Below are 21,717 nucleotides of genomic sequence, written 5' to 3'. Positions count from 1 at the left end.
ACTAATGGTTTAAATACTATAAATTGCAACACATTGGAGAACCCCACATAAGTTAGCCATATTATCCGAGATGCAATAGTAGGGACCTTAATCTATGAGGGCCAAACAAAGGTATATGGGGATAGAGAAGCCATGCCTTCTAATCAACACTAGCTGCCACAGCTATATCAGATGAGCCACCTCATCATAACATTGTGGGGTGATAGGGGCAAGCATTCTCACCATTGATTAGACTCGAAAGGGAGTAATTAGTGCCATAGAGATTGTCCTCCTTGAAGAGGATACAAAGCCATGAATTGAAGGAGAAGGTGGCCTTCTATAACATACCAATGCTACCTCAAAGGGAACTATGCCTCTGAGGATGAGCACCGAACACTCTGATATCTGTAAGCTTTCTGTTAGGTGTCATCATACACATCTATCTAGTAAGCATCGGTTTTCTGTAAAAATGAGCTGCTTGCCTGTATGAACTCATCAATATGAGTCACCAAAGCTGCCAAACTATGTGCATCAGTATCTACTAAGCAATGTCGTAAACCTGTGAAAGCGTCGAGGCAGAAACTTACGGCAAGGTTTATGACATGGTTGTAGCTTTGTAAACAAGTCGCATCGGAATCCCTTCGACAATTTGTTGTGCATGTTTTGTGTCTGGGATCATCAGTCGAGTCATGGTAGTTGCAAGTCTCCTCATATACGATTTTCCGTGATATCTGCGTTGCATCCAGCACCATAGAAGTTATTCCCCTTTCTCCAGCGGTTATATTGAAAGAAAAGAGTTGTTCGAACTAATGCTGCGCCCCAACGTTCATTACCTGCAAAGTTTTATGAAGTGCTTGGATGTGATCGCATTCGAGGCACCGTTTGTGTAGTAGCTCTTTCAGGAGTACAACCGTCTCTGCTGTGATTCTCCGGGATGTAAGGTTTGAAATAATAGCTGAGATACAGAGGGGACTGAAAACAGAGGATATCCACTGTGGAGGGGATGAAGCTTTAAGAAGGCCGATGGCTACATATATTGACCTTGGAATTGGCTCGCTAGCCGGAAACGTGGGATCTGGTGTTGACAGCGCTAAGACTAGCTCCTCGACCAGAAACCGATGCCAAGAGCTTCTATGAACCACTGCTTGTCCATAGCGATTGAGATTTTTACTAGTAATGAGAACGTAAAGACAGAAGGAGCAGTTTCTCTGAACAATAACATCGCTGTCGAACATGGACCCCTGAAGCACCATTACAATTGACTGTAAATCTCTACAACCTTCATGCTCTTCGGCATTTTCTTTCAGTAAGTTTACGCCCATTTGTTCGAGCCCATAGAATGCCTCTGCCAGACAAGAAGACGCTAAAACTTTTAAGAAAGGAGGCCCAAAGTAAAGTATTCGGCACAAGTGGCTAACTTGTTCATAGTTTTTGTAAAGTGAAGAGTTAGAAATGTCCAAAATTTCTTCTTCTTCCCCAGGCTGCAGAGATGTACTGCTCATGCTCACTTGTTTATATGTCTGGTCATGCATAAAATTACTGGAGCTGCAACCAACAAGGACAGCAATTTATTCCTCAGTAGAAATGGCAATGACAATGTTTGGACCATCGGTTCAAGAGTTAACTCACCATCTCAAGCAGAGAAGATGAAAAGTCAGTATGCAGCATAACTGTTTTCCTTCGCTTCTTTCCAGGTCTAGCTTGGACAGGTTGGACCCTTGAGCTCCAGCCTTGACAACAAATAGGCTTACGGCTCTCTTGAGCTGTTTGTTAGTTAGAATGGTCTGAGAAGCTTCTCTCAGAAAGACCATATTCTCTGTCGACTTGTGCAATATTAAGCTCATTAGACTAAGGACGGGCACCACCTCTTCTGGAAAGGGAATTTCAAAGCTATGCAGCTGGTCTGACAGTGTATAGGTACACTACATTTGAACCAGTAAAAGAAGTCATTCCTCTTTTCAAGCATGGTAATGGAATGCAATTTCCACTTCTACACTCATGATTTAATAGTGACACGAAGTGCTTGCTAGGAAGTGCGCTTTCCAAGCATGACAATGGAATACTAATGATTTTATAGGGTTTCTTGGAATGTGACTTGGCTTATTGCATTGTATTAAGAGTTAGCATTAACTACCTGGTTAGAAAGAAGATGCCAAGCTTCATCATCCGAGGAGTCATCAGAGTTGAGTGCACAGAGGAGCTGATAGAGAAGCTCAATCATGCAGCAAGCAATCCCAGGCAATCTAGAGCTGTGCAGAGCAAGCCAGCTTCTCATGTACGAAACAATACCGCATATACAGAGTTCATTTGCAGCCGAAGCAGAAAACCTCACAATTTTAGTGTAAGTGTCAACAACAATTCTAATGTCGTCTTCAACTTGGCTTCCAAGAACTTTGTCGAGCAAACGAGTGAAAAGCAAGCCATAGGAATTGGTATCCTCTAATGAAGCCACAAAGACTTTGATACTCTCAAAGAGCCCACCCTCATCGTTTCCAACTCCTAACAAAGAATCTGCATGATCCTTCTGTCTTTCCTCCTCTCCTCCTCCCAAAGGTTTGAAGCATTTCAACATTGCTGCCATCATGTAGTCTCTGAGTTTCTCTTTTTGTAGCATCCATAGAAGTATATTCTTAGGCATCTTCAATGATACTATGTCCGAATTACAATTCTTGATGAGTGATAGAAGAAGATTCTCTGCTTCAATACTACGGGGCAGACTGCATGAAGAGATAGCCTCAGTTGTGTAAACATAGGTAGACAGCAGCTGTTTGATGATAGAACAAGCGGTTGAGTTCTGGTATAATTCTGAGGAGTTCATCAGGAGATACTGTTCCAAAGCGGCCAAAACATGCACTTCATCTGCAAATCTTCAATAAACAGTTTAATTTCAATAAAATCTCCATGGAGAAGGATCCGGTTTTTTAAATGCATCAGAGCTGGCAGAAACAATGTGGACAGAATAAAACCTCACCTGTCACCGTACAGGTGACTCATATAAAGAATTACTACAATGGCAAACTGAGTCTGCTTCAGCTGAGGATCATGAACGCTGCTCAGGCCCAACAGAACGAGTAAATCTTGAGGGTCACTAGGCAGCTCCATAAACTGTGCTCTTAAGTTGTCATTGAGACCATCTTTTTCCAATCTGTGTATCAAATTACTAAGAAGCATCATCGCAACATCTTTCATGGTCTGTCCTGTGAATCTACCAATGCATTCGTAAGTTAGGCTGAACCATGAAGCTGTGGCAAGCCTTTCAGCAAGCCTGGCAGTGCCAGGAAACTCTGCTCTGACCTCTAACATGAGAAGAAAAGTCTCAAAAGCAGCAACAACAGTGTCTTCATCCTCCAGCATCTCCAAGGTTCTGATAAACAAGGGGAGTAAACTGGATTCACAAATTTCAAGAAGCATCTCTGCAAGGTTGGAATCGGCCAGCTGCTCAAAAGCTTTCAGACTGAATGTGAAAGATTCCTTTAGTAAAATAATTGCATATTTGAGTGTCTGCTGTTCCAAATCAGCACCCCCAGCCATAGACACAGCAATCAGGGCGCTTGTCGTTGCAATCTCTACCATTTGAAATATGTCCTGTAAACCTGAGATGCAAGGTAATCTCAACAATGTGGTTAATGTTGAACATGATAAGTTGAATGCATCAGGAAGGAGGCCAAATCTATCACCAGCAAATTGTTTTAGGATCCTTGTTAGGATTAACAGTAATTGCTCAGCTCGTGTTGGAGAGATTGCCCCTAGACAGTCACTAAGGCCGGCATTGATCAAAACCAGTATGTCAGACTGCACCGTACAAGGAGCTCTTTCTACTGACTGGTCAAGAACACGAGTGACTATGTCGAGGCCAATTGGGAATCGCTGTGTAAATGCGTTCCTTGCTCCTGATAGCACGTTCAGTGCACGTATGGACCATGCGATCATGCTTTCCATGTTGTCTGCGGACAGATTTTGGTCAGAATAGCGCACAATATAGTGCACACTAAGAAAGGCGAAACTTATTGTGGCGTGCTATGAGATTGGCTCCAGACTTCGTAGTTGTAGGCTCTCACCACACACTCTTAAGATCTCAAAAACGTAATCCATTATGCCTTCTTCAATAAGAACTTGCAGGTCGCTTGACATTGCAACTTCTGGCGGACACATATGACATAGTAGCTGCAATGCACTCAGCTGAACCTGCGAATCGAATGATATTAGAGACCCTTTCATTGCATCTGCAAATAGTCTGGGAAATTTGTTCTCCTCTTCATGGATGGTTCCGATAGCAGGTGCTTGGAAGCGGATATTTATGATTGAACGATGAGCCAGAATACTCAGCAGCGCTGTAAGAAATAGAAGGAGGCCTAAGAAACCGAACTCATGCAAGTCGGATTGGCCAGAAAAACAGGAAAGATAAAAATCCGCTGCTCACCGATGCAATTTGTTCGTAATTCATCGCTCTCAGTTTTCAGAAGGGCGTTGAGAGCTGAGTCGATCAAGTCTGGAAGATAGCTCACAAGCTCATCGACGCCATCTTCCAACGAGGATACTTTATAAAGGAGAAACAAGATTTCTCCCCGCAGATGATCCCTGGTAAATCAAATACGGCACAGATGAGAAGCATTGTTTCAAGTCTCATCGCGTCAAATACTACTACGATCGCTAATGCGTTGCCCAACCTTGAAAGAATTGAAGAGCGAGGTACCCTGGTAGCTTCAGGCCCGCAATGAGGTTAATCAAGAAGCCTTGGTGAGCTCTTATAGCTTGTGGTACGTAATTGTCATATCTACAGTAAATGTCGAGCAGAAGTCCCAAGACATGCAACTGCCACAACTCAAGCAAAAGCCCTTTAGAAGGACGCCGATTCACTTTTCTGCCGGTATCAACAGCAGGATAGTAGAAACTCCTGAAATCCGTGCTTTCATGGAGAAATTCGTCGACATGTTCAGTCTCCTCATCTTGTACAGATAGAAACGGATGCAATGCCGATTTTCAAAAACTCAGTTTGTATATGCTTTGTCAATGCAGCGTCAAGAACTTGCAGGAGGGAGGGGGAAGCAAGTTTACCGTGTAGCTTTGTCCAGTGTTCCAGATGACACTAGACAAGCTGAGCTGCAAGACAATCTGCAGAATGAAGTCGTCGAAGAGAGATGGGGGATCATCTGCCGAAGCGAGCCTACAGAGGCTGAGAATGATGTCCATGATCGCCTTTGCCAAACCGTGGTCGTCACAACAGACGAGTGCTTCGGAGAGAGGCGCCACGATCAAGTGGCGCTGATGATGCAGTAAGGCATCAGAGAAAAGGGGATCATCCAGAGCTTGAGATAATTGCGAGACTGCGAAGATTTTATGCGTCACGAAAGCCGAGGGCTCAGAGAGAAGCTTGATGAAACACATGAGGCAAATGCATCCGCCCGTCTCCGTCTGCAGCTGCAGAGATGCTCGGTGTCCCTGGTTACATGCCTTCAAGGAGCTGTACTCCGTCTCCTCCTCCTCCATGACTCGATCAAGGCGTCCAAATTGCGAACTCGTTTAATTTGACAGAAATCTCCACTCCTATCAGACAGTTCTGTTCTGATTGAAAGCTCTAGTCCAATCGACAATTTCTCCTGCCGTGAACCTGATGACAATGAAGCTCAATGCGGACTGTTTCTCAAGCATATGAAAAAACTAGCGAAAGTGCGTACCTTCGGACATCCAAATTGCGAACTCTTTTTAACAGAAATCTCCACGCTACTCCGACAGGTTCTGATCCTCTGATCGAAATCTCTACTCTGACCGACAGTTCTTCCTCTGATGTTTCTAAAGCATATAGAAAAAACTGGAAGGAAACGACAGGGATATCAGGAAATGAAGTACCTTCGGCCTCGTCCTCAGACAAGCCATTTCTTGTAATTGATCAAAATATGCACCATCAGAATCAGAACATGAAATGGAAACGACACATCTATCGAGTTTCTCACGACTCACTAAATGTGCAAATCACCTTTAACACTTCCTCAAAACTGCATATAAAATCGAAACGACCATCAATTCAAGTTTCTCACCGAAATCTTGCAACCGACTAACACGTGTCGGTCTTAAGCTCAACCCCTGGGGGCAGCTCGGTCACCCTGTATGGGGTGCGCTTTTGGCACTTTCACTTTCAGCACAATGCCCCAAAAAAAAAGGTTCTCACGAATCACAATATGTGCATGTATCCCTCCAATTTCCAAGGACATCCAAATTGAATTTCGTCCTTAGAATGGGTGCATATTTTGACCACCTCCTTGTAGAAGTGAATCCTCATCTGCCCTATTTAATGTTGCCCCATGGAACACATAGATGCTCACTTTGTTGTGCTATGATCCCATTATGATAGATTGGTACATATATATCCTTTACAGAAATTGGTGTTAAATCAAAGTAAAAGTTATCATCATAAATAGTTGGAATAAACTCCTCTATTGTTTTGTTGTTGTTGTTTTTTTAAGCATCCCGAATACCAAGCCCGTGGCTTGCACTATCTCTTCAGCATCTAAATAGACTGAGACACCTAGATTAGCATAGCCAGACTTTTCAAGTACTCCAGTGGATGTGTAAATCATGTTTTAGGGATGTCCAATAGCCAGAAGCGTGTGGTGCAAAGTGTAAGAGGGAGTGGCAGCTAGGAGCCAATTGGAAAGCAATGCTATAGGCGACTCACGAGCTTACCTCAATACTCAAAGCTTGTTGGTGTGGACAGTGAGAAATAAATCCGTCTAGTGGGAAATAAGGCTACCTTGATACGGTGAAGGCCATGTTGGCGGATGCTAGCTCCTCTATTGGTAAACTAACGTGTTTTCTATCACAATAGCTTTTGATGTTGCAATGGATTGTGTAAGATGCTATGTTATTAAAGATATGAACAGTAACAGTCCCCCAACTAGTACTTCTAGTGTGTGATCATGAGTGGCCCTTAGTCACTTAGTGGATGGAGTATCATTTCAAAAACACCAATAGAATTGTAACAATTCAGCATTTGTTCTGTTTAAAATTCAATACTTTTGTCATTGAATTCTTGTACTATCTACCAAGAGGCAATATCTTAGCGAGTCATAATAACGGAGCTGGCACCAATACTCACTTGTATGCAGTCGTTGCTCCTCCTTCTCTCATCTCTCAAAAGAACCATTAATTTCTATTAATGCAAGGTGATTGCAACTTGATCCTGTACACTGAGCTAGCTTGCCCATCTGGAGTTATTGTACTGGTGGATGGGAAGTAAATGCAAGAGTCAAGGTAACCTGCTTTTTTCTTATAGTTTGCAAACTTTTTGGAATAAGTTTGCACATTGCTTTTATGTAGTTTCATACAAACTTAGGTCTACCCTCATCTTTAGAGCTACTAATACTGGCTCTCTTATCTTCAAAAATTCGTATCTACTCTAAGACACATCCAATACAACCCATATATTTTTTTGAAGAAAATTCTGAGAGTGTCCTGAGAGCGAGAAAGGTTTCGGTGGTAGGTTGCTTGAGAGAGAGAGAGAGAGAGAGAGAGAGAGAGAGAGAGAGAATTAATTAGTGCTCTACCTCCTCATTTTTTGATTAACCTAAGTTCATAGGGTCAATTAATTAGTCCTCCCCCCCCCTCGCCCTCCTTAACGAGGAGTAGATCCACAACTGCCAAGGATGGAGCTACAGGAAGTGCATGCAATTTCTGCTTCATTTTGAAGATTTCATCGGTTTGGCTCCTTGATTTCGGGTCTTGCCTGCCCTTCCCTTGATCCTCTTTAGCCCCCCTCCCCCCCCCTTCCATTCCCTCTCCTCCCTTTCCCTCCCTTCTCTCCCTCCAGCTTAGAGCCCCCCTCTCCCTCTTTGCTCTGTCCCTCCTTCACTCGGCTCCCTCCCCCCCTTCCTCCCTCTCGCCACCGCTCACTCCCTCTCCCTCCACTCTCTCTCTCCCTCTCGCCCTTACCCTCCCCATTTCCCTCCACTCAGTGTGCCCTTCTCTCTCTCCTCCCCCTCTCATCTCCCCTCCCTCTCCCTCATATACCCTCTCAGGGTAGTGCAAAAGTTCTAGATCAAGGTGCTGCGAAGGTTCTCGAATCCGGATAATTGGACCTTATGTTAATTCGCCCTTTCCCAAAACTTGCGTTATACCTTAGCTTAATTACTCTGCGCGCGTGCCAACTAATACAAATCATCGAATTAAAGGCGTCATGTGGAATACTGGAGCTATGACCTTTTTGGGTAGAGAAAGCCATGAATACTACTTGTGTCATAAAAGAATTCATATGAACTTAAGTCTTTCATGTCTAAGTGATAGGGAAATAGAAGTGTGGCAGCAAGAAAGGGCTAGAAGAGGACAAATAAATGACGATCAATCTTGACATTGGAAAATAACAATAGCGTGCTGAAGACGACTTCTGTGTCAAGTAGAGCTTGGACAATAGAGCCACATGGATCCACATTCTTATAGGCCTCTAAGGTTTCCAAGCTCTACCGTCAAATCTAGTACCTATTGCTATGCTCCCAAGGAAGGGCACATTCTTTGATCTTATAATTTTTGGAGAGAAAGTGTGCCGCGAATCTCCCCCCACACAAACGTGTGGTAGTGTGTTGAATACAAAGTGCTATATGTCGCATTTAAAATATTGTATGTTGAATTCCAAGTGCCATTTGATTGTCAAATGCAATAGGAGGAGCTCTCACTTTCAACATTTAATTTCAAGCTCACTTTCTTGTAATTGCGATCAGTGCTATGTGCCCAATGCAAAGTGCTATGTGTCCCAAGGAAGGGCATGTTTATTGATCTTATAAATCTTGGAGCTAGAGAAAGTGTGCATACTCTCCCCCAACGCAAATATTGTTGTGTGTTGAACACAAAGTGCTATGTTCTAAGTGCAAAATGTGCTGAATTCAAAATGCTATTCAACTATAGCTACCTGCCTAGATCTAGTTAGAACTCAACACTTAACAAAAACTTTGCCCGTTTGCCTACCCTTGCAAAAAAAGATCTAGCTTGCCTAATAGTCAAGGATTCTTTTGTCCACATCAATTTTGGAGTGATTGCATTGAAGGAACACAAATTTGGTGTTAAGTGAAGTGTCTAAAAGGTATGTATTCATGCTCTCTCCATGTTCCCCTGTTCACGCATCGCTCCCTCCCTCAACCCATCCGTATTACTTTGTCTAGGATGCCAAACGCTTTTCAACTTTGTGTTTTTGGATCTGCACATGTGACATGAGTTAAGTAATAGATACATTGTTACTTGTCAATGGTTCAACTCCGTCATAATTAATCAATTAACTAGATGCCTTGATTGATTATGTCAGATCTTGAGGCCAATGAGTTTTCCTTGCACTACACTTTTGAATGGATCTGTGTCAAAACATCCGACCAACTATGCAAACTTAGATTTGCACTTGCCACTTGTTGTTCCTTCAAACAAACCATGAGTATAACAAAACACAAAGCATGACTATAGAAAGAGAGTAATGTATTCATCTACTCCGACAAAACAATATCTTCATGCTAAAGTTATGACCATCCATTGCTCAACTATCCACTGATTCCTTCGAAACAACGTCTTCATCCTAAACTATTGTCCATCATTAAATATCCATTAATCGTTCTTATGCTAAAGGGCAATGAATTCTACTTGCTTGATTGCCTCATGGATTCAACTTCTACTAACTTGAGTGCCTCATTAGTTTAAGGTTGACTCTTCTCCAAGAATACAAATTTTCTCTACTCCAGGATATGGCTTGATCACCTCTAAATTCAACTTCTACTAACTTGATTGCCTCATCAGTACAAGATTAACTTTTCTTCAAGAATCACTTGAGCGTCCCCCCCCTTTCCCCATTCTGTCCTCTAATTTTGCATCTACTCCTCCCTCGAATTCCTCACCATGGATTCCCTTCCTCCCTTGAATCTTCCCTAAAAAAGAATGTTGTCTATGGAACAAGGTCCTCCTTCGACTCATGCTATTCAAATCTAGAGGCAAGATCACGAAGCATGTTGAGCGCCCGCCGTTGAGCATCATGAGACATCCTTGTGAAGATGCTTTACATGTTTGTGAAAGGATGCTTTGGTCATTTAGTATGTGGTGCAACGTAGATGCTAACATTGTTGTGTTATGATCCCATTCGATCCATTGGTACATATATATCTTTATAGAAATATGTGTCTAATCAAAGAAAAAGTTGTTATCGTAGATGATTCGAATAGGATGCTTTGTTATTCATGATGCAAAAATTAATTTGTTTTCTATTGCAGTAGCTTTTCATGTCGCATGGGTTATGTAAGATGCTACATTATTAGAGAATCTATGGACATTAATTTTACTCCAACTAATACTAGTGGTGTGTGATCATGAGTGGTCCTGATCATCCAATGGAGTGTCACTTACAAAAAAACAACAGGGTTGCAAGAATTACAGCACTTCAACCAAATTTGTGTACTGTTAGTTACTGAGAGATATCTTAGTGAGCCACAATAATGGATGTAGCACCGATACTCACTTCAACGCGCTCATCGCTCCGCATTCCATTGTCTCTCAGAAGAACCATTACTTTCATCTTTCTTCTCTTGTCTCTTGTCTCTCGTCTCTCAGAAGAACCATTACTTTCTATTAATGCAAGGTGATTGCAACTTGGTGTTGTGCACCGTAGCTGGCTTACCCATTTGGAGTTCTCATACTAGTGGCATGGGAAGCAAATAAAAGAGTCCAACTAACTTGCTTTTTTCTTATAGTGTGCAAATTTTTTGAAACAAGTTTGAGCATTGCTTTTATTCATTTTCATATAGACTTAATTCTACCCTTATCTTTGGAGTGTGACCTTTTTGGGTAGGAAAACCATTAATAAGGTATTCAACTACTTGTGTTCTAAAAGAATTCATATGGACTTAAGTCTTTCCCATCTAAGTGATAAAGAAACAACAGTGTGGCAACAAGAAAGGGCTAGAAGAGAAGAAATAAATGATGAGCAATCTTGACATTGGAAACTAACAATAGTGTGTTGAAGATGACTTCAGTGTCAAGTATATCTTGGAGAATGGAGCCAAATGGATCCACATCCTTCCAGGCCTCTAGGAATTCCTAGCTCCGTGGTCAAATCTAGTACCTCTAGACATGTAAGGACACTGCCTCCATTGTGTACCTGTATTCTAGAGATGAAAAGTGCTATTATTTTGAATGCAATATACAAAGTGCTATGTGATAGATGTAAAGTGTTATGCTCCCAAGGAAGGGCACATTCTTTACTATACAAAGAAGCAACGTCCCAAGGAAGGGCACATTGTTTTTGAATGCAATATACAAAGTGCTATGTGCCAAATGTAAAGTGTTATGCTCCCGAGGAAGGGCACATTCTTTAATCTTATAATTTTTGGAGAGGAAGTGTGCCAACTCTCCCCCCACACAAATGTGTAGTTATGTGATCAATTCAAGGTGCTATATATTGCATGCAAAATACTATGTGCTGAATTCAAAGTGCTATCACAAAGCCCTTGGAGTGTTGAAAAAAAGGCTTGTAAAGACATTGCATACTGCACGTCAATATGTAGTCATTTCCTAATAACCATGAGGTGCAAATCTACTGGTCCAAAGCTTCTCTTATCTCCCAAAATTGAATGCATGTCAACAAGCACATGAAAACAATCATGCTAAGAGTAACATAAGTGCCAATGTTCATAGTGACCCCAAAAAGGGTGCTTCTACCCCACTTTAGAAAGAATCGATGTTTATATCTTTCGCAAGAGATGAACTAGATATTGTTACGATAAAAGCCTCCTCGAGTACGGTGAAGGGTCCAAACTTATCTTCATCTTCATCATTGTTTTCTTCTACTACCGAGTTTGCATCCTCTTTTGATTGTTCCTTTGCCATATTTTTGAAGCACCTATTTTGCATGTGTCCAAGCTTCTTGTAGAAAGTGCACTTCAATGCTTTCCCATTCTTGTCTTCTCAATCTCCAAGATAACTCCATCTTGCCCTATAACATAGTGGTCCTCATCAATGAGGACAATCACCATATCATCAGATCCCATCTCTCAGCCAAAGCCTGAGCACTATTACTCCATTATATTTTGAGATGCTCTCCATGCTAGAGAGAAAGATTACGAGTTGATCATTTCATCAACCGTGGCTTTGAGGGTAGCCAATAGTTGAAAAAAGATCTTAGTGTGCTCAGGTGCTCATTAAGGGTTTCACCTTCTTTCATCTTCCAACTGAAAAGATTTTGTTTGAGTAATACTTTGGAATTGTTAATCTTATTCAAGCTTTTATAGCCAATGATAGACAAGGCCTTATCATTTTGATTCTCCAAAGTCACCTTTTGTTTTCTTCTTTCCTGTTAACTATGTTCTAGATTTCTTTTCTAATGAGGAGAAGATGTATCTTATTCTACCAAGTTAGGAAGTCCGTTCTAAAGACATTCCCAACAAATACGCAGATCTGATAAAGTTTAGCCTATTAAAATGCAAGGAACTTAATGCAAGATAAAAATGGAGATGGCATGTTGTGGATGAAAAATCACCCAATGTTGATGTTGGTATAAATCATATTGAAGCAATCAAAAATCATATATGGTGGCCATAGATTGTTGTGACAGATTTAGAGGTAGCTAATGCTACTATTTACAAGGAACGTAGTGACTAGAAGTAGATTGGGGATCAAATAGAAGAATGTTGTGCATTTTTCATGGAGTGACACATGCTCTTGGCACTAAGAGTGATGCAGTTCCAAACATGCTTCTAGTCCAAGGCGTGACCAAAGTATTAGACATGCTCCTGTTCCATGGAGTGACCGAAGTACCCAAACATGTTCCTAGTCCATCTTGCAGAGCTTCTTTTCATCTTTGTTTTTCTTGCTTACCCTTTGGTTCCATGGCATCTATCACCTTCAAAGTCAAGAAAGGCAAGAAATTCTACAAAGCCTCTAAGAATAGCCTCAAACATAGACACATCCTCTACATATAGTCAACAAGTGTCGACCACAATCTACAACCAAAATATCAACAATAAAGATAGCAAGTACATGGCAAAGTAGTATCAAGCTATAGTCAACACAACTCAACTACCGGCTACAAGAAAAGTGTCAATGAGAAAAATAACAAAGTATACTCGATATAGAGTCAAATCAACCTTGACACTCAAGCATACACCTAGCAAAACAAGCAAGATGCAGCAAAGAGAGAAACTTCAATGCAAATCCACAAGCAAACTCAACATGTGTCTTGCAAGATATGTAGGAAAAGAAAAAAGGAAACCACAACTAACTAGCATGAGATGAACAACCACAAGCAAAATAATCATGCAGCAAACAACACACACGATGGCATCTATGAGTGTAGCAGACTGCTAAGACTATGACCATGGTAGAAAACCAATCTTATGTTTGTAGCAGATAGCTAAGACTACTTAAAACTAACAACCAAGCCAAAGAAAGCCGACACCAACCACCTTTATGACACAACAATGTGACTTCTACAGCACGAATGTGTCATTTGTACGAACAAGAACCTCTGAGCAGTATTATCCGAGGCTTTTTTCAAGATATTTAAGAAATGGTATTTCTTTAGGAAACATGGTTCACACTTTTATTTTCACTAGAACTAGATCCCTTTATCATAAAAATATATAGAATACTCACTCATTCACTATCAGATAGTGTAAATTTTCTTGTACATAGACATCCTTTGTACCCCTATTATTACCTAAAAAGAGTTTATTTTTTTAATAAAGAAAAGAAATATCCCTCACAATCACTCTCAATGTAATAATATCATACATATATAATTACTTATTAAACTCATTTATATCAATATGACAAGAGCTTTCTAGTGTTTTTATAGCATAAATAACAAGACATTTATGGATATGTTTCTAAAGAAGTCAAAATTATAATATGTAAGTATTGACTTGGGATTATATATATACTCTCATAAAATACATGGAATATTTAAGAATTGATCTGCAAGATTTTGCAAAATATGTATATAACCCTGTAGACATGGTGATCAATATTTGACTTACACAAAAGCTTGATGATAGTGGCTTCAACAAATGCAAAGCTACAACTTAGCCACCATAATGAGACACAAAGAAAATCTATGACAAGGCAACAAAACACTTAGATGGACCAAAGTTGGATGCAATGGTAGCTCAAAGCATAAGACCCACAATAGCAGCTCAAAGCATAAGGCTCTAGTATAGAGAACCTAATAGTCTCTAGTGTGGAGCTCTTCACAATCAAATCATAATGATGATGCTCTAATCATGAGATCATGAGTGGAAAGAATGTACTTTGACCTTTTGTTACCAAAGGGTATATACCAGTGTACAATTCTAATTTGAACCTTTGCAGGAAAGCCCTCATCACAAGGCACTTTCATTCCAAACTCAAGGAGATCCATCGATACGCTATTGCAAGGGCCTCATCATCCTGTGGGCTAGTAGCTCCAAAACATCTAGCAAGTTGAGAGATTGCTCATCATCTATTGTAATGGGGTCAATTGATGTCAAATGTGGTATCTGTGATGCAATAGTGGGATCATAGGAGGAAGAAGGCTAACCATGATTTGAGTATACAAGGATGAGTTGACTCTCGATCCTCTCTTGCCAAACTTCAATAGGTTATTCTGATTGGCTTGATGTCTAAATTGATGCTAGCATGTGAAGCAAGTGGAGAAGAATATGCTCCTTCATATCTTCATTGGGATCGTCCTCAAAGTGTGAGGATAGTACGATGAGGGCTCCATCTCTCTCTATTAACCAAAGAGGGATAGGGAGCTATCATTGAGGGGTACAAACTCCACCTCTAGAGATTGAGGACTGCTTTCTAGAGTCCTAACAATAAACTTCTTAAAGCTTTTGCTAGGGCTTGTAGAGTACAACACATCGACAGAGAACCATAGCTAAAGAGGCTTGGTATTTAGATGGATTGGTGTTGCCAATTCTCTACATCATAGGTAGGGTGTGTAGGATTCCGAGGCTTTTTGTCACCTATAGATATATTGGTGTCATCTTTGTTGTAGTATATGTGTAGCTTAGGACCTTGGGTCGTATTCCCGTAAGAGATGTATGCTCAAGTATGTAAATCAAACATTGCACATGCTTGCATGAAGGGAACATTCAACAACATGGTTGAGGGAAGGAAAGGTTTCGCCTCCATTAAGGGTTTAAGGTTTAGAAGGAGTTTCAGGGTTCAGAAGGAGGTTCTAGGGTCTAGAAGTAGGATCCAGGGTTCATAATAGAGTACATGGTGGAGAACTCACTTCTCTCATAGATGTTGAAGGTCAAGGGTTGGGAAACTAATCTAGGAGGGTATGGTATTAGAAGAAGCATAGGAATGGGAGAGAAAGAAGGTGTAAGAGCAAAGGGCTTGGGAAGAGAGAGGAAAACGGAGGAGTATGACTTGTAAGGTTGGAGGAGAGGGAAGTAGAAGACAAGGGTAGGACATGCTATTGGACATGATGGAAGTGTGGAATGTCATTAGCATCTTCCTTTTGGAATGGCAAAGAAGGTTGTCCTAGAAACTCTTTATAAGACAGAGATGAGAGAATGATTTCAAGGTCAAGATTGTGACATGGACAGTTTTCCCATGTGTCGACACCATCAAACAAAAGGATGTTAAAATGTAAGACATGCGATGAATTAAAAAATGCCATTGAACATAGTAAATGTGAGCAGCAGTGAGGAAGATATATAAAATGGCAAACAATCCATTTACGTCATGTGCAAGATGTTAGAATGTTGTATGCTTCTTAGAGAGAGGAATCTATTTCACATCTCGATAACTCCATGTGCATCACCATTGACAGCATGGATCAGAATACAACTTTGCCAAGATATAGAAATACTCCACCACCATTGGAGGGTAAAAGTGGACTAAAAACACACTTGTGTCGAGTATTAATACATGGATACTGACTCTTTTGCAATGTATGGCTTGATAGTTTGCATGAACACGATAGTAATTAGATGACAACGTCCATCATGAAAGCAATATGAAAGGTTAATGATGCCTCACACCTTGTGTATACAAGCTGATAATTGCTAGAGAGAAAACAAGAATAGACATATGTTTAGTTTATGCTCTATGCTGGTTGGTTTGAATATTTTTGAAGAAGTGGGAGTTGGTTTCCTTCTTGTTGGCCATACATATGAAGACATAGATCAAATATTTAGTGTTATCTCTAGTGAATAAAGTCAAAAGATATTTTCAAAATGGATGATATGCTATTTTAAATTGGAAAAAAATTGGAGGTTCACGAAAGAAGGAATCAGAAGTGGCTATCTTAGAGAGGATCTGGTAGATTGGAGAGCATTGATTGAGTCGTATTTAACAAAGGAGATGATGCACTAATAGGACACACAAATCCACACTACTTTTGGTTTAGCATGCATAACAATACTCCAATGATGCAATGGAAGCACTACTCAGCCGATGATCATTTTTGGAGTAGCCATATAATTTATTACAATGAATAATTCCATTGGAGGAAAGTAGATCCGTTCTTGCAAAAAAAAAAACACTTGAAATAGATGAAATGAAAGGCTTGCAAGCCTTTATTAAACATCTTGGAAATATGATGCAAATAAATCCTAAGCAGTCATGTAAAAATTTGGAGATAATCAAGTTAATTGAGGCACTTGTCAAATCTTTAAGAAATAAGAAAACTTAATGAGCATTGAATACTCCAAACCTTTTTGTCTAGAATGAACTGAGTCACTAGGATCCATATTTGACAAAAATATGTGAAAGAAATAGAGTAATGCCTTTTATCTTGGAACTATTGTGGTAGGAAGGATGACAAACCCTTACTAGAGTTTGTACCATTTGATGAGATTGAAGGTCTATTTGTTATAGTTTGAGCATCTGATCCAGATTTAGAGTTGGATGACCAAGGTGGCCCAATTTAGGTGGAAAAGATTGCTAAGATAGGAAGGGATGACTATGGAATTCCTATAACATTCACAACTTTATGGTTTGAACCAAATCCAATGAAAAGTCTCCCAAAAGAACTCTATGAGGGTTCCTTGCAAAAGAAATCTGAATGGATTCTAAATAAAGAGGGCCAAGTCGAGGTGGAAGTGAGTAGCATTATTCATTGTTGGAAATTGAGGACTCAATGTTTTAAAAAGAAGCATGGCTATGATGTTGAAAAATCTATCACAATCCTTGATCCTAGCTGCATCCATATTAAATATCATTTGGCTAGACTTGACCCATCAGGTGCAAATGTAGTACAAGAATCTGCTAACTGTGAATGAGATATAGGTGCATAAGGTAATGCATTGTATGCTTTGTTCCAAACAAATGATGTATCTATACACCACTTATATGTTGAATTCAACAAACTCTTTCCATATGTTGTCATATTTTCACTATCATGTCATATCATATTGAGCCATATTTGTGTGGAGGTGACCCATTTTGTTTCAATTTTACCCATTATGATGTATTAAGTGAAGGTCACCACTTACAACTTCGACGAGGAAATTTTAGCTTTATTAGCCCATATTTGTGTAGAAGTGACCCATTTAGTGCTCCAAAAAACCCAATTTGAAGTTTATTGAGTGGATGGGATGTGTTCAAGACAAAAGTCCAAAGTTTTCAAATAGTTTGTTTAACTCTTAGCAACGATGAATGATGGTGAGATTATGACGGGCTTAGGGGGGTCCCTATGCATAAACCCTATATATCACATGCATTCAATGCCTATTTAGAAAATCTCTTATTTGTAAATTCATTATGAATAAACCTCACCCTTATTCTACTTCCAAAATGTGAATACTCCCTTTATATGATACCCTTATGTAATGTGAAAACTGTCTGAAAGAATGGACTTGAAAATTCCTTATATTAAACCCATGTGCTATGCTTACATATTTATGAGTAACCCCTATGAGACGATGGGAAAGTCCACCCAAGGATGAGGAGGGACAAAGAAACAAGATATTTGTGTGTGTGTGTGTGTGTATGTGTGTGTGCATGCGTGCGTGCAAATGCATGAGCACGCATGCATGCATGTGAATGTGTGTGTGCATGTGCATGTACATGCGTGCAAGCATTTCAATGTAATCTTTAGAGCACATATGCAAATGAGTTTTGTTGTGAAGTCCAACCTATTCGACAAATGAGTCAAATTTTATGGTTAGTGAGTGATTTGAGTGATCATATTGATTTGATTGTGACAAGTGTGATCAGTGTGATTAGTGTGTTCACACTATTGATGTATGTGGGTGATAATTTTGTGTATGAACTGAAATAGTACTCCTTCCCTCATGGTTGATGTTTCAATCTTCCAAGTTCTAGTTTGGCTTTTTCTACACCACCAAGAAGTTATTTTAACATAGGAAATAGTTCAACATATTTGCCATTTGTGAAATTGTTGTATTTATGGTTTCTGTCTAAAATTTTAATTGAAAAAATTACTCCAATAAATACAACCTAGCCAAATGGCTATATATCTTTCCAAATTTAGAGATTAGCATTTGTGAAGACATAAAGAAATTAGATCTACAAATTGAAATTCAACAACCTATGACAAACTTGACAAAGGCATGCTTAACCAAATCAAATTTGCCTTGTGTTAGGCAAAGTAACAACTTCATGGGAACAATTGATGGAGCAGATCCTTCAGCCTCTCGTGCCATGTAAAAGAATCACTTTAGTATATCCTATGGGATGTGATGCCATTTAATAGAATAGGGAAGTATACATGTCCATCCACATATCAAGATGTCAGGGTTCCTGTAGGCCCTTAACACTCACAAATCTCACCCTAATATGCAAACATAAGTAGAGATGATAGACATATTTAGATGTGGAATAACTCATCAAGATAGGAAATTCCCATGTTTCTCAATATTAGGGTTGGTCTCTTGAGGTCCCCTTGAGGGGTTCACTAAGGAGTACGTAAGATAACCCATACATTCATAAGAAGGGGTTTATAGATTAGACATTTAACACTTTTTTTAAGAACAAAGTCATAATTACAAAAGGGATTATAGAATTGAACTTTAAAAAGAAGTTAAAAGTATGTTAAGAATTAAGATAAAAAGATAAAAGTTGAATCCTATGTATAGACGTAAGGGTATTAAAATAGACCCTTTAAACACACGTGCTATCTAGAGTTTTTGAATAGTGAACTAATCTTTTACAAAATTCTCACAAAATTACAACAAGACTAATCTGTACTAAATGATGCACTATGTGTAGGTAGCTTGAATGTGGGCCTACTTATAGCTCTCTGGTTGCGCACAAAAAATGCACCTAATGATGGACAAGTGTCTTCTCCTATAACCCCCCCCCCCACGTCCACCTACCTTTTGAGGCTTGGGTTATATACATGTGGGGGGAGGTTGTTTATGACCCTCGTGAAAGTAGCTAACTAGGCTCCTAAAGAAGGCCAATTGGAAAATATCAAGTTGACCCACTTCTACGGCAACTCTTATCCTAGATTCCACCTTTACTTGTCCACGGTTGACCATGGATTGCCTTCTTTATGCCCTATTTTGTTTGACTTTGTGGTGGCGACATAAGGGCTCCTCTCCTAGTTTGGTCTTTTAGAAGGCATTTTATTACTTTATAAATCCCTTTAATTAGAGTTTCCAATATTCCATGGTTGGGCATCCTAATTCTTACCCATATGATATCAATTTATGCTACCCATATTGTAGGTCAAATGCTACCCAATTATCTGGAGTTATGTGGCAGTCCACCCTATGTGGGCTACATGCAATGCCCTTCAAGTTGCATCCACCCCTTCACTACTGCCAAATTAGATACCAAGGTGTTTGGCACTCTGCTATCCTCATTTGGTGGCTCATAATTAACTATACTTGACCTATTTAAGGACATAATCTAAGCAACATTAAGAAACAAATGGAATTTTGATGCAAGGGAAGATAAATTGCATCATCTCAAACAATTCCAATCAAGCTCCTTGATTTTACTAACATACACGGGTAGTAGGGTATGATGAGAGTATGATCTAGATGTCCGAGGCTGATACGGAACAATGCCTGTTGACTCAAGCATTACGATCACTCGATAGCTTAATCCCTCATTCTGTTTAGAGATTGAGGGGAAGACTATGGTTGAAGCCCCTAGGTATATCTCTAAGATTGGATACCAATATTCATCCACTTGGTGTACCAAAGAACTACTCCACAAAGATTAGTGGGTTGCATTTTAAGATTGATATCTTGTCATCAACTTCCTAGGGCAACATAAGCTTATTTGGTGTTGCTAACTAGGCGTTGGATGAAAAGTGTATCTCACTTACCCCACTTCGTGTACCACAAAATTACTCCACCAGGATTGTAAGGCTGCATTTAGGATCAAATATGCTCTCATCAATATGCCTAGGGCAACAAAACTTATGTTGTATTGCCAGGAAGACCTTGGATGAAATGTGCTCACTAAGTACAAAATTGGGGAGTCTAGTAAAAGATCACCTTTGACCAAGAACAAAAAGTAGTGAGGATTGAGCTGAGTTCATGAGAGATTCATATAACCAATCCAAGAAGGGAGACCTTAACATCATGGTAATCGTCGAGGAGTCTATAAATCATGGTAAAGCATATCTCATTCAAATCAAAATATATATATATCATTGAATCTATCTCCAATGGTTCAATGGAAAATATGATTCGATTATCTTGAAATGGCTAGAGTCTAGGCAAAGCGTGCTGCATTAGTCAATTGTTACTGCACTCCCCATCCAAAAAACAATAAATTAATTTGAGCTTATTTTGTTGTATCCAATCTTGTAAAGGTTAAAGTAATAAGGAATGTCATGGTAGGAAGCCTACAAGTAGATCTCATTTAATCGAAAAAAAGAATCTAAAACAGATCATTACAAAAAATCAGACATTTCTTGTAAGAAAAACCAAGGATAAAAAATTATACCATTATGATCATTGAAGCTGTGCTCAATGGTTCGATGGAAAATATGATTCAATTATCTTGAAATGGCTAGGGTTTAAGCAAAGCACTACTTTAGTTGATTGTTAGCACTCCTCATCCAAACAACAAACTGACTTTAATCTTGTTCCATTTTATCGAATCTTGTAAAAGATGAAGCAAGAAAGACCAGCTCATTAGCTATTTTTGTTTCAGTAAGGAGTACAACTGATTACTCAAGAATTTCTTTTTACAATGTGCTCATGTATTTAAGTAGTATGAACCAAAGGTGCCTATAATAGTATAGTAGTGTTTTTGCATGCAAGTCCTTCTGCTAGGGCCATCTAAACCATCAAATGAAAGTTAGTCTTGTGTTGCCTAAGAACATGAGGTATGCACGATACTTTATATGGCATTGTCACCATCTTCACATCTATCTATTCTATTAAGGAGGGTGAGAGGCACAAGAGGCTGACACGTGTTGCCCTATCCTACGTGGCATTTATTTGGAGGTTTGGAGGGAGAAGGATAGAGGTTCAGAGATGGTTCGGAGGGAGAGGGAGAGAGGAGAGAGAGAGGGAGGAGAGCGAGAGAGAGAGAGGGAGGAGAGAGAGAGAGAGAGGGAGAGGGAGAGAGGAGAGAGAGAGGGAGGGAGGAGAGAGAGAGAGGGAGGAGGAGAGAGAGAGAGAGAGAGAGAGAGAGGGAGGAGAGAGAGAGGAGAGAGGGAGGAGAGAGAGAGAGGAGAGAGGGAGGAGAGAGAGAGAGGAGAGAGGGAGGAGAGAGAGAGGGGAGGAGGAGAGAAGGAGAGGAGGAGAGAGAGAGAGGGAGGAGAGAGAGAGGGAGGGAGGAGAGAGAGAGAGCGAGGGA

At 40.0% G+C, this 21,717-nt stretch overlaps 1 protein-coding gene across 1 annotated transcript in view; it reads right to left on the bottom strand.

The window, feature by feature from the left end:
• Nucleotides 1–422: 422 nt before the first annotated feature.
• The window catches only part of PRD1 (putative recombination initiation defect 1), a 24,085-nt gene continuing 2,790 nt past the window's right edge, over nt 423–21,717 (bottom strand). Inside the window, exons 2-12 of the mRNA XM_087381171.1 lie at nt 5,954–5,972; nt 5,655–5,788; nt 5,035–5,494; nt 4,673–4,791; nt 4,400–4,557; nt 4,038–4,310; nt 2,951–3,923; nt 2,114–2,846; nt 1,609–1,901; nt 813–1,476; nt 423–710 (exon numbers count right to left, since the gene is read on the bottom strand). Of these exons, the coding sequence (XP_087237297.1) occupies nt 423–710; nt 813–1,476; nt 1,609–1,901; nt 2,114–2,846; nt 2,951–3,923; nt 4,038–4,310; nt 4,400–4,557; nt 4,673–4,791; nt 5,035–5,494; nt 5,655–5,788; nt 5,954–5,972 (4,114 nt within the window). The remainder of the gene's footprint in view (nt 711–812; nt 1,477–1,608; nt 1,902–2,113; nt 2,847–2,950; nt 3,924–4,037; nt 4,311–4,399; nt 4,558–4,672; nt 4,792–5,034; nt 5,495–5,654; nt 5,789–5,953; nt 5,973–21,717) is intronic.

The sequence above is a fragment of the Dipteris shenzhenensis genome, chromosome 11 (assembly GCF_047967505.1).
Source record: "Dipteris shenzhenensis isolate YYH24624 ecotype China chromosome 11, Dip_SZ_1.0, whole genome shotgun sequence".
NCBI classification, from domain to species: Eukaryota; Viridiplantae; Streptophyta; class Polypodiopsida; order Gleicheniales; family Dipteridaceae; genus Dipteris; species Dipteris shenzhenensis.
Note: the sequence above shows the minus strand (reverse complement) of the source record. Positions and strands in the feature narration are given on the sequence as shown.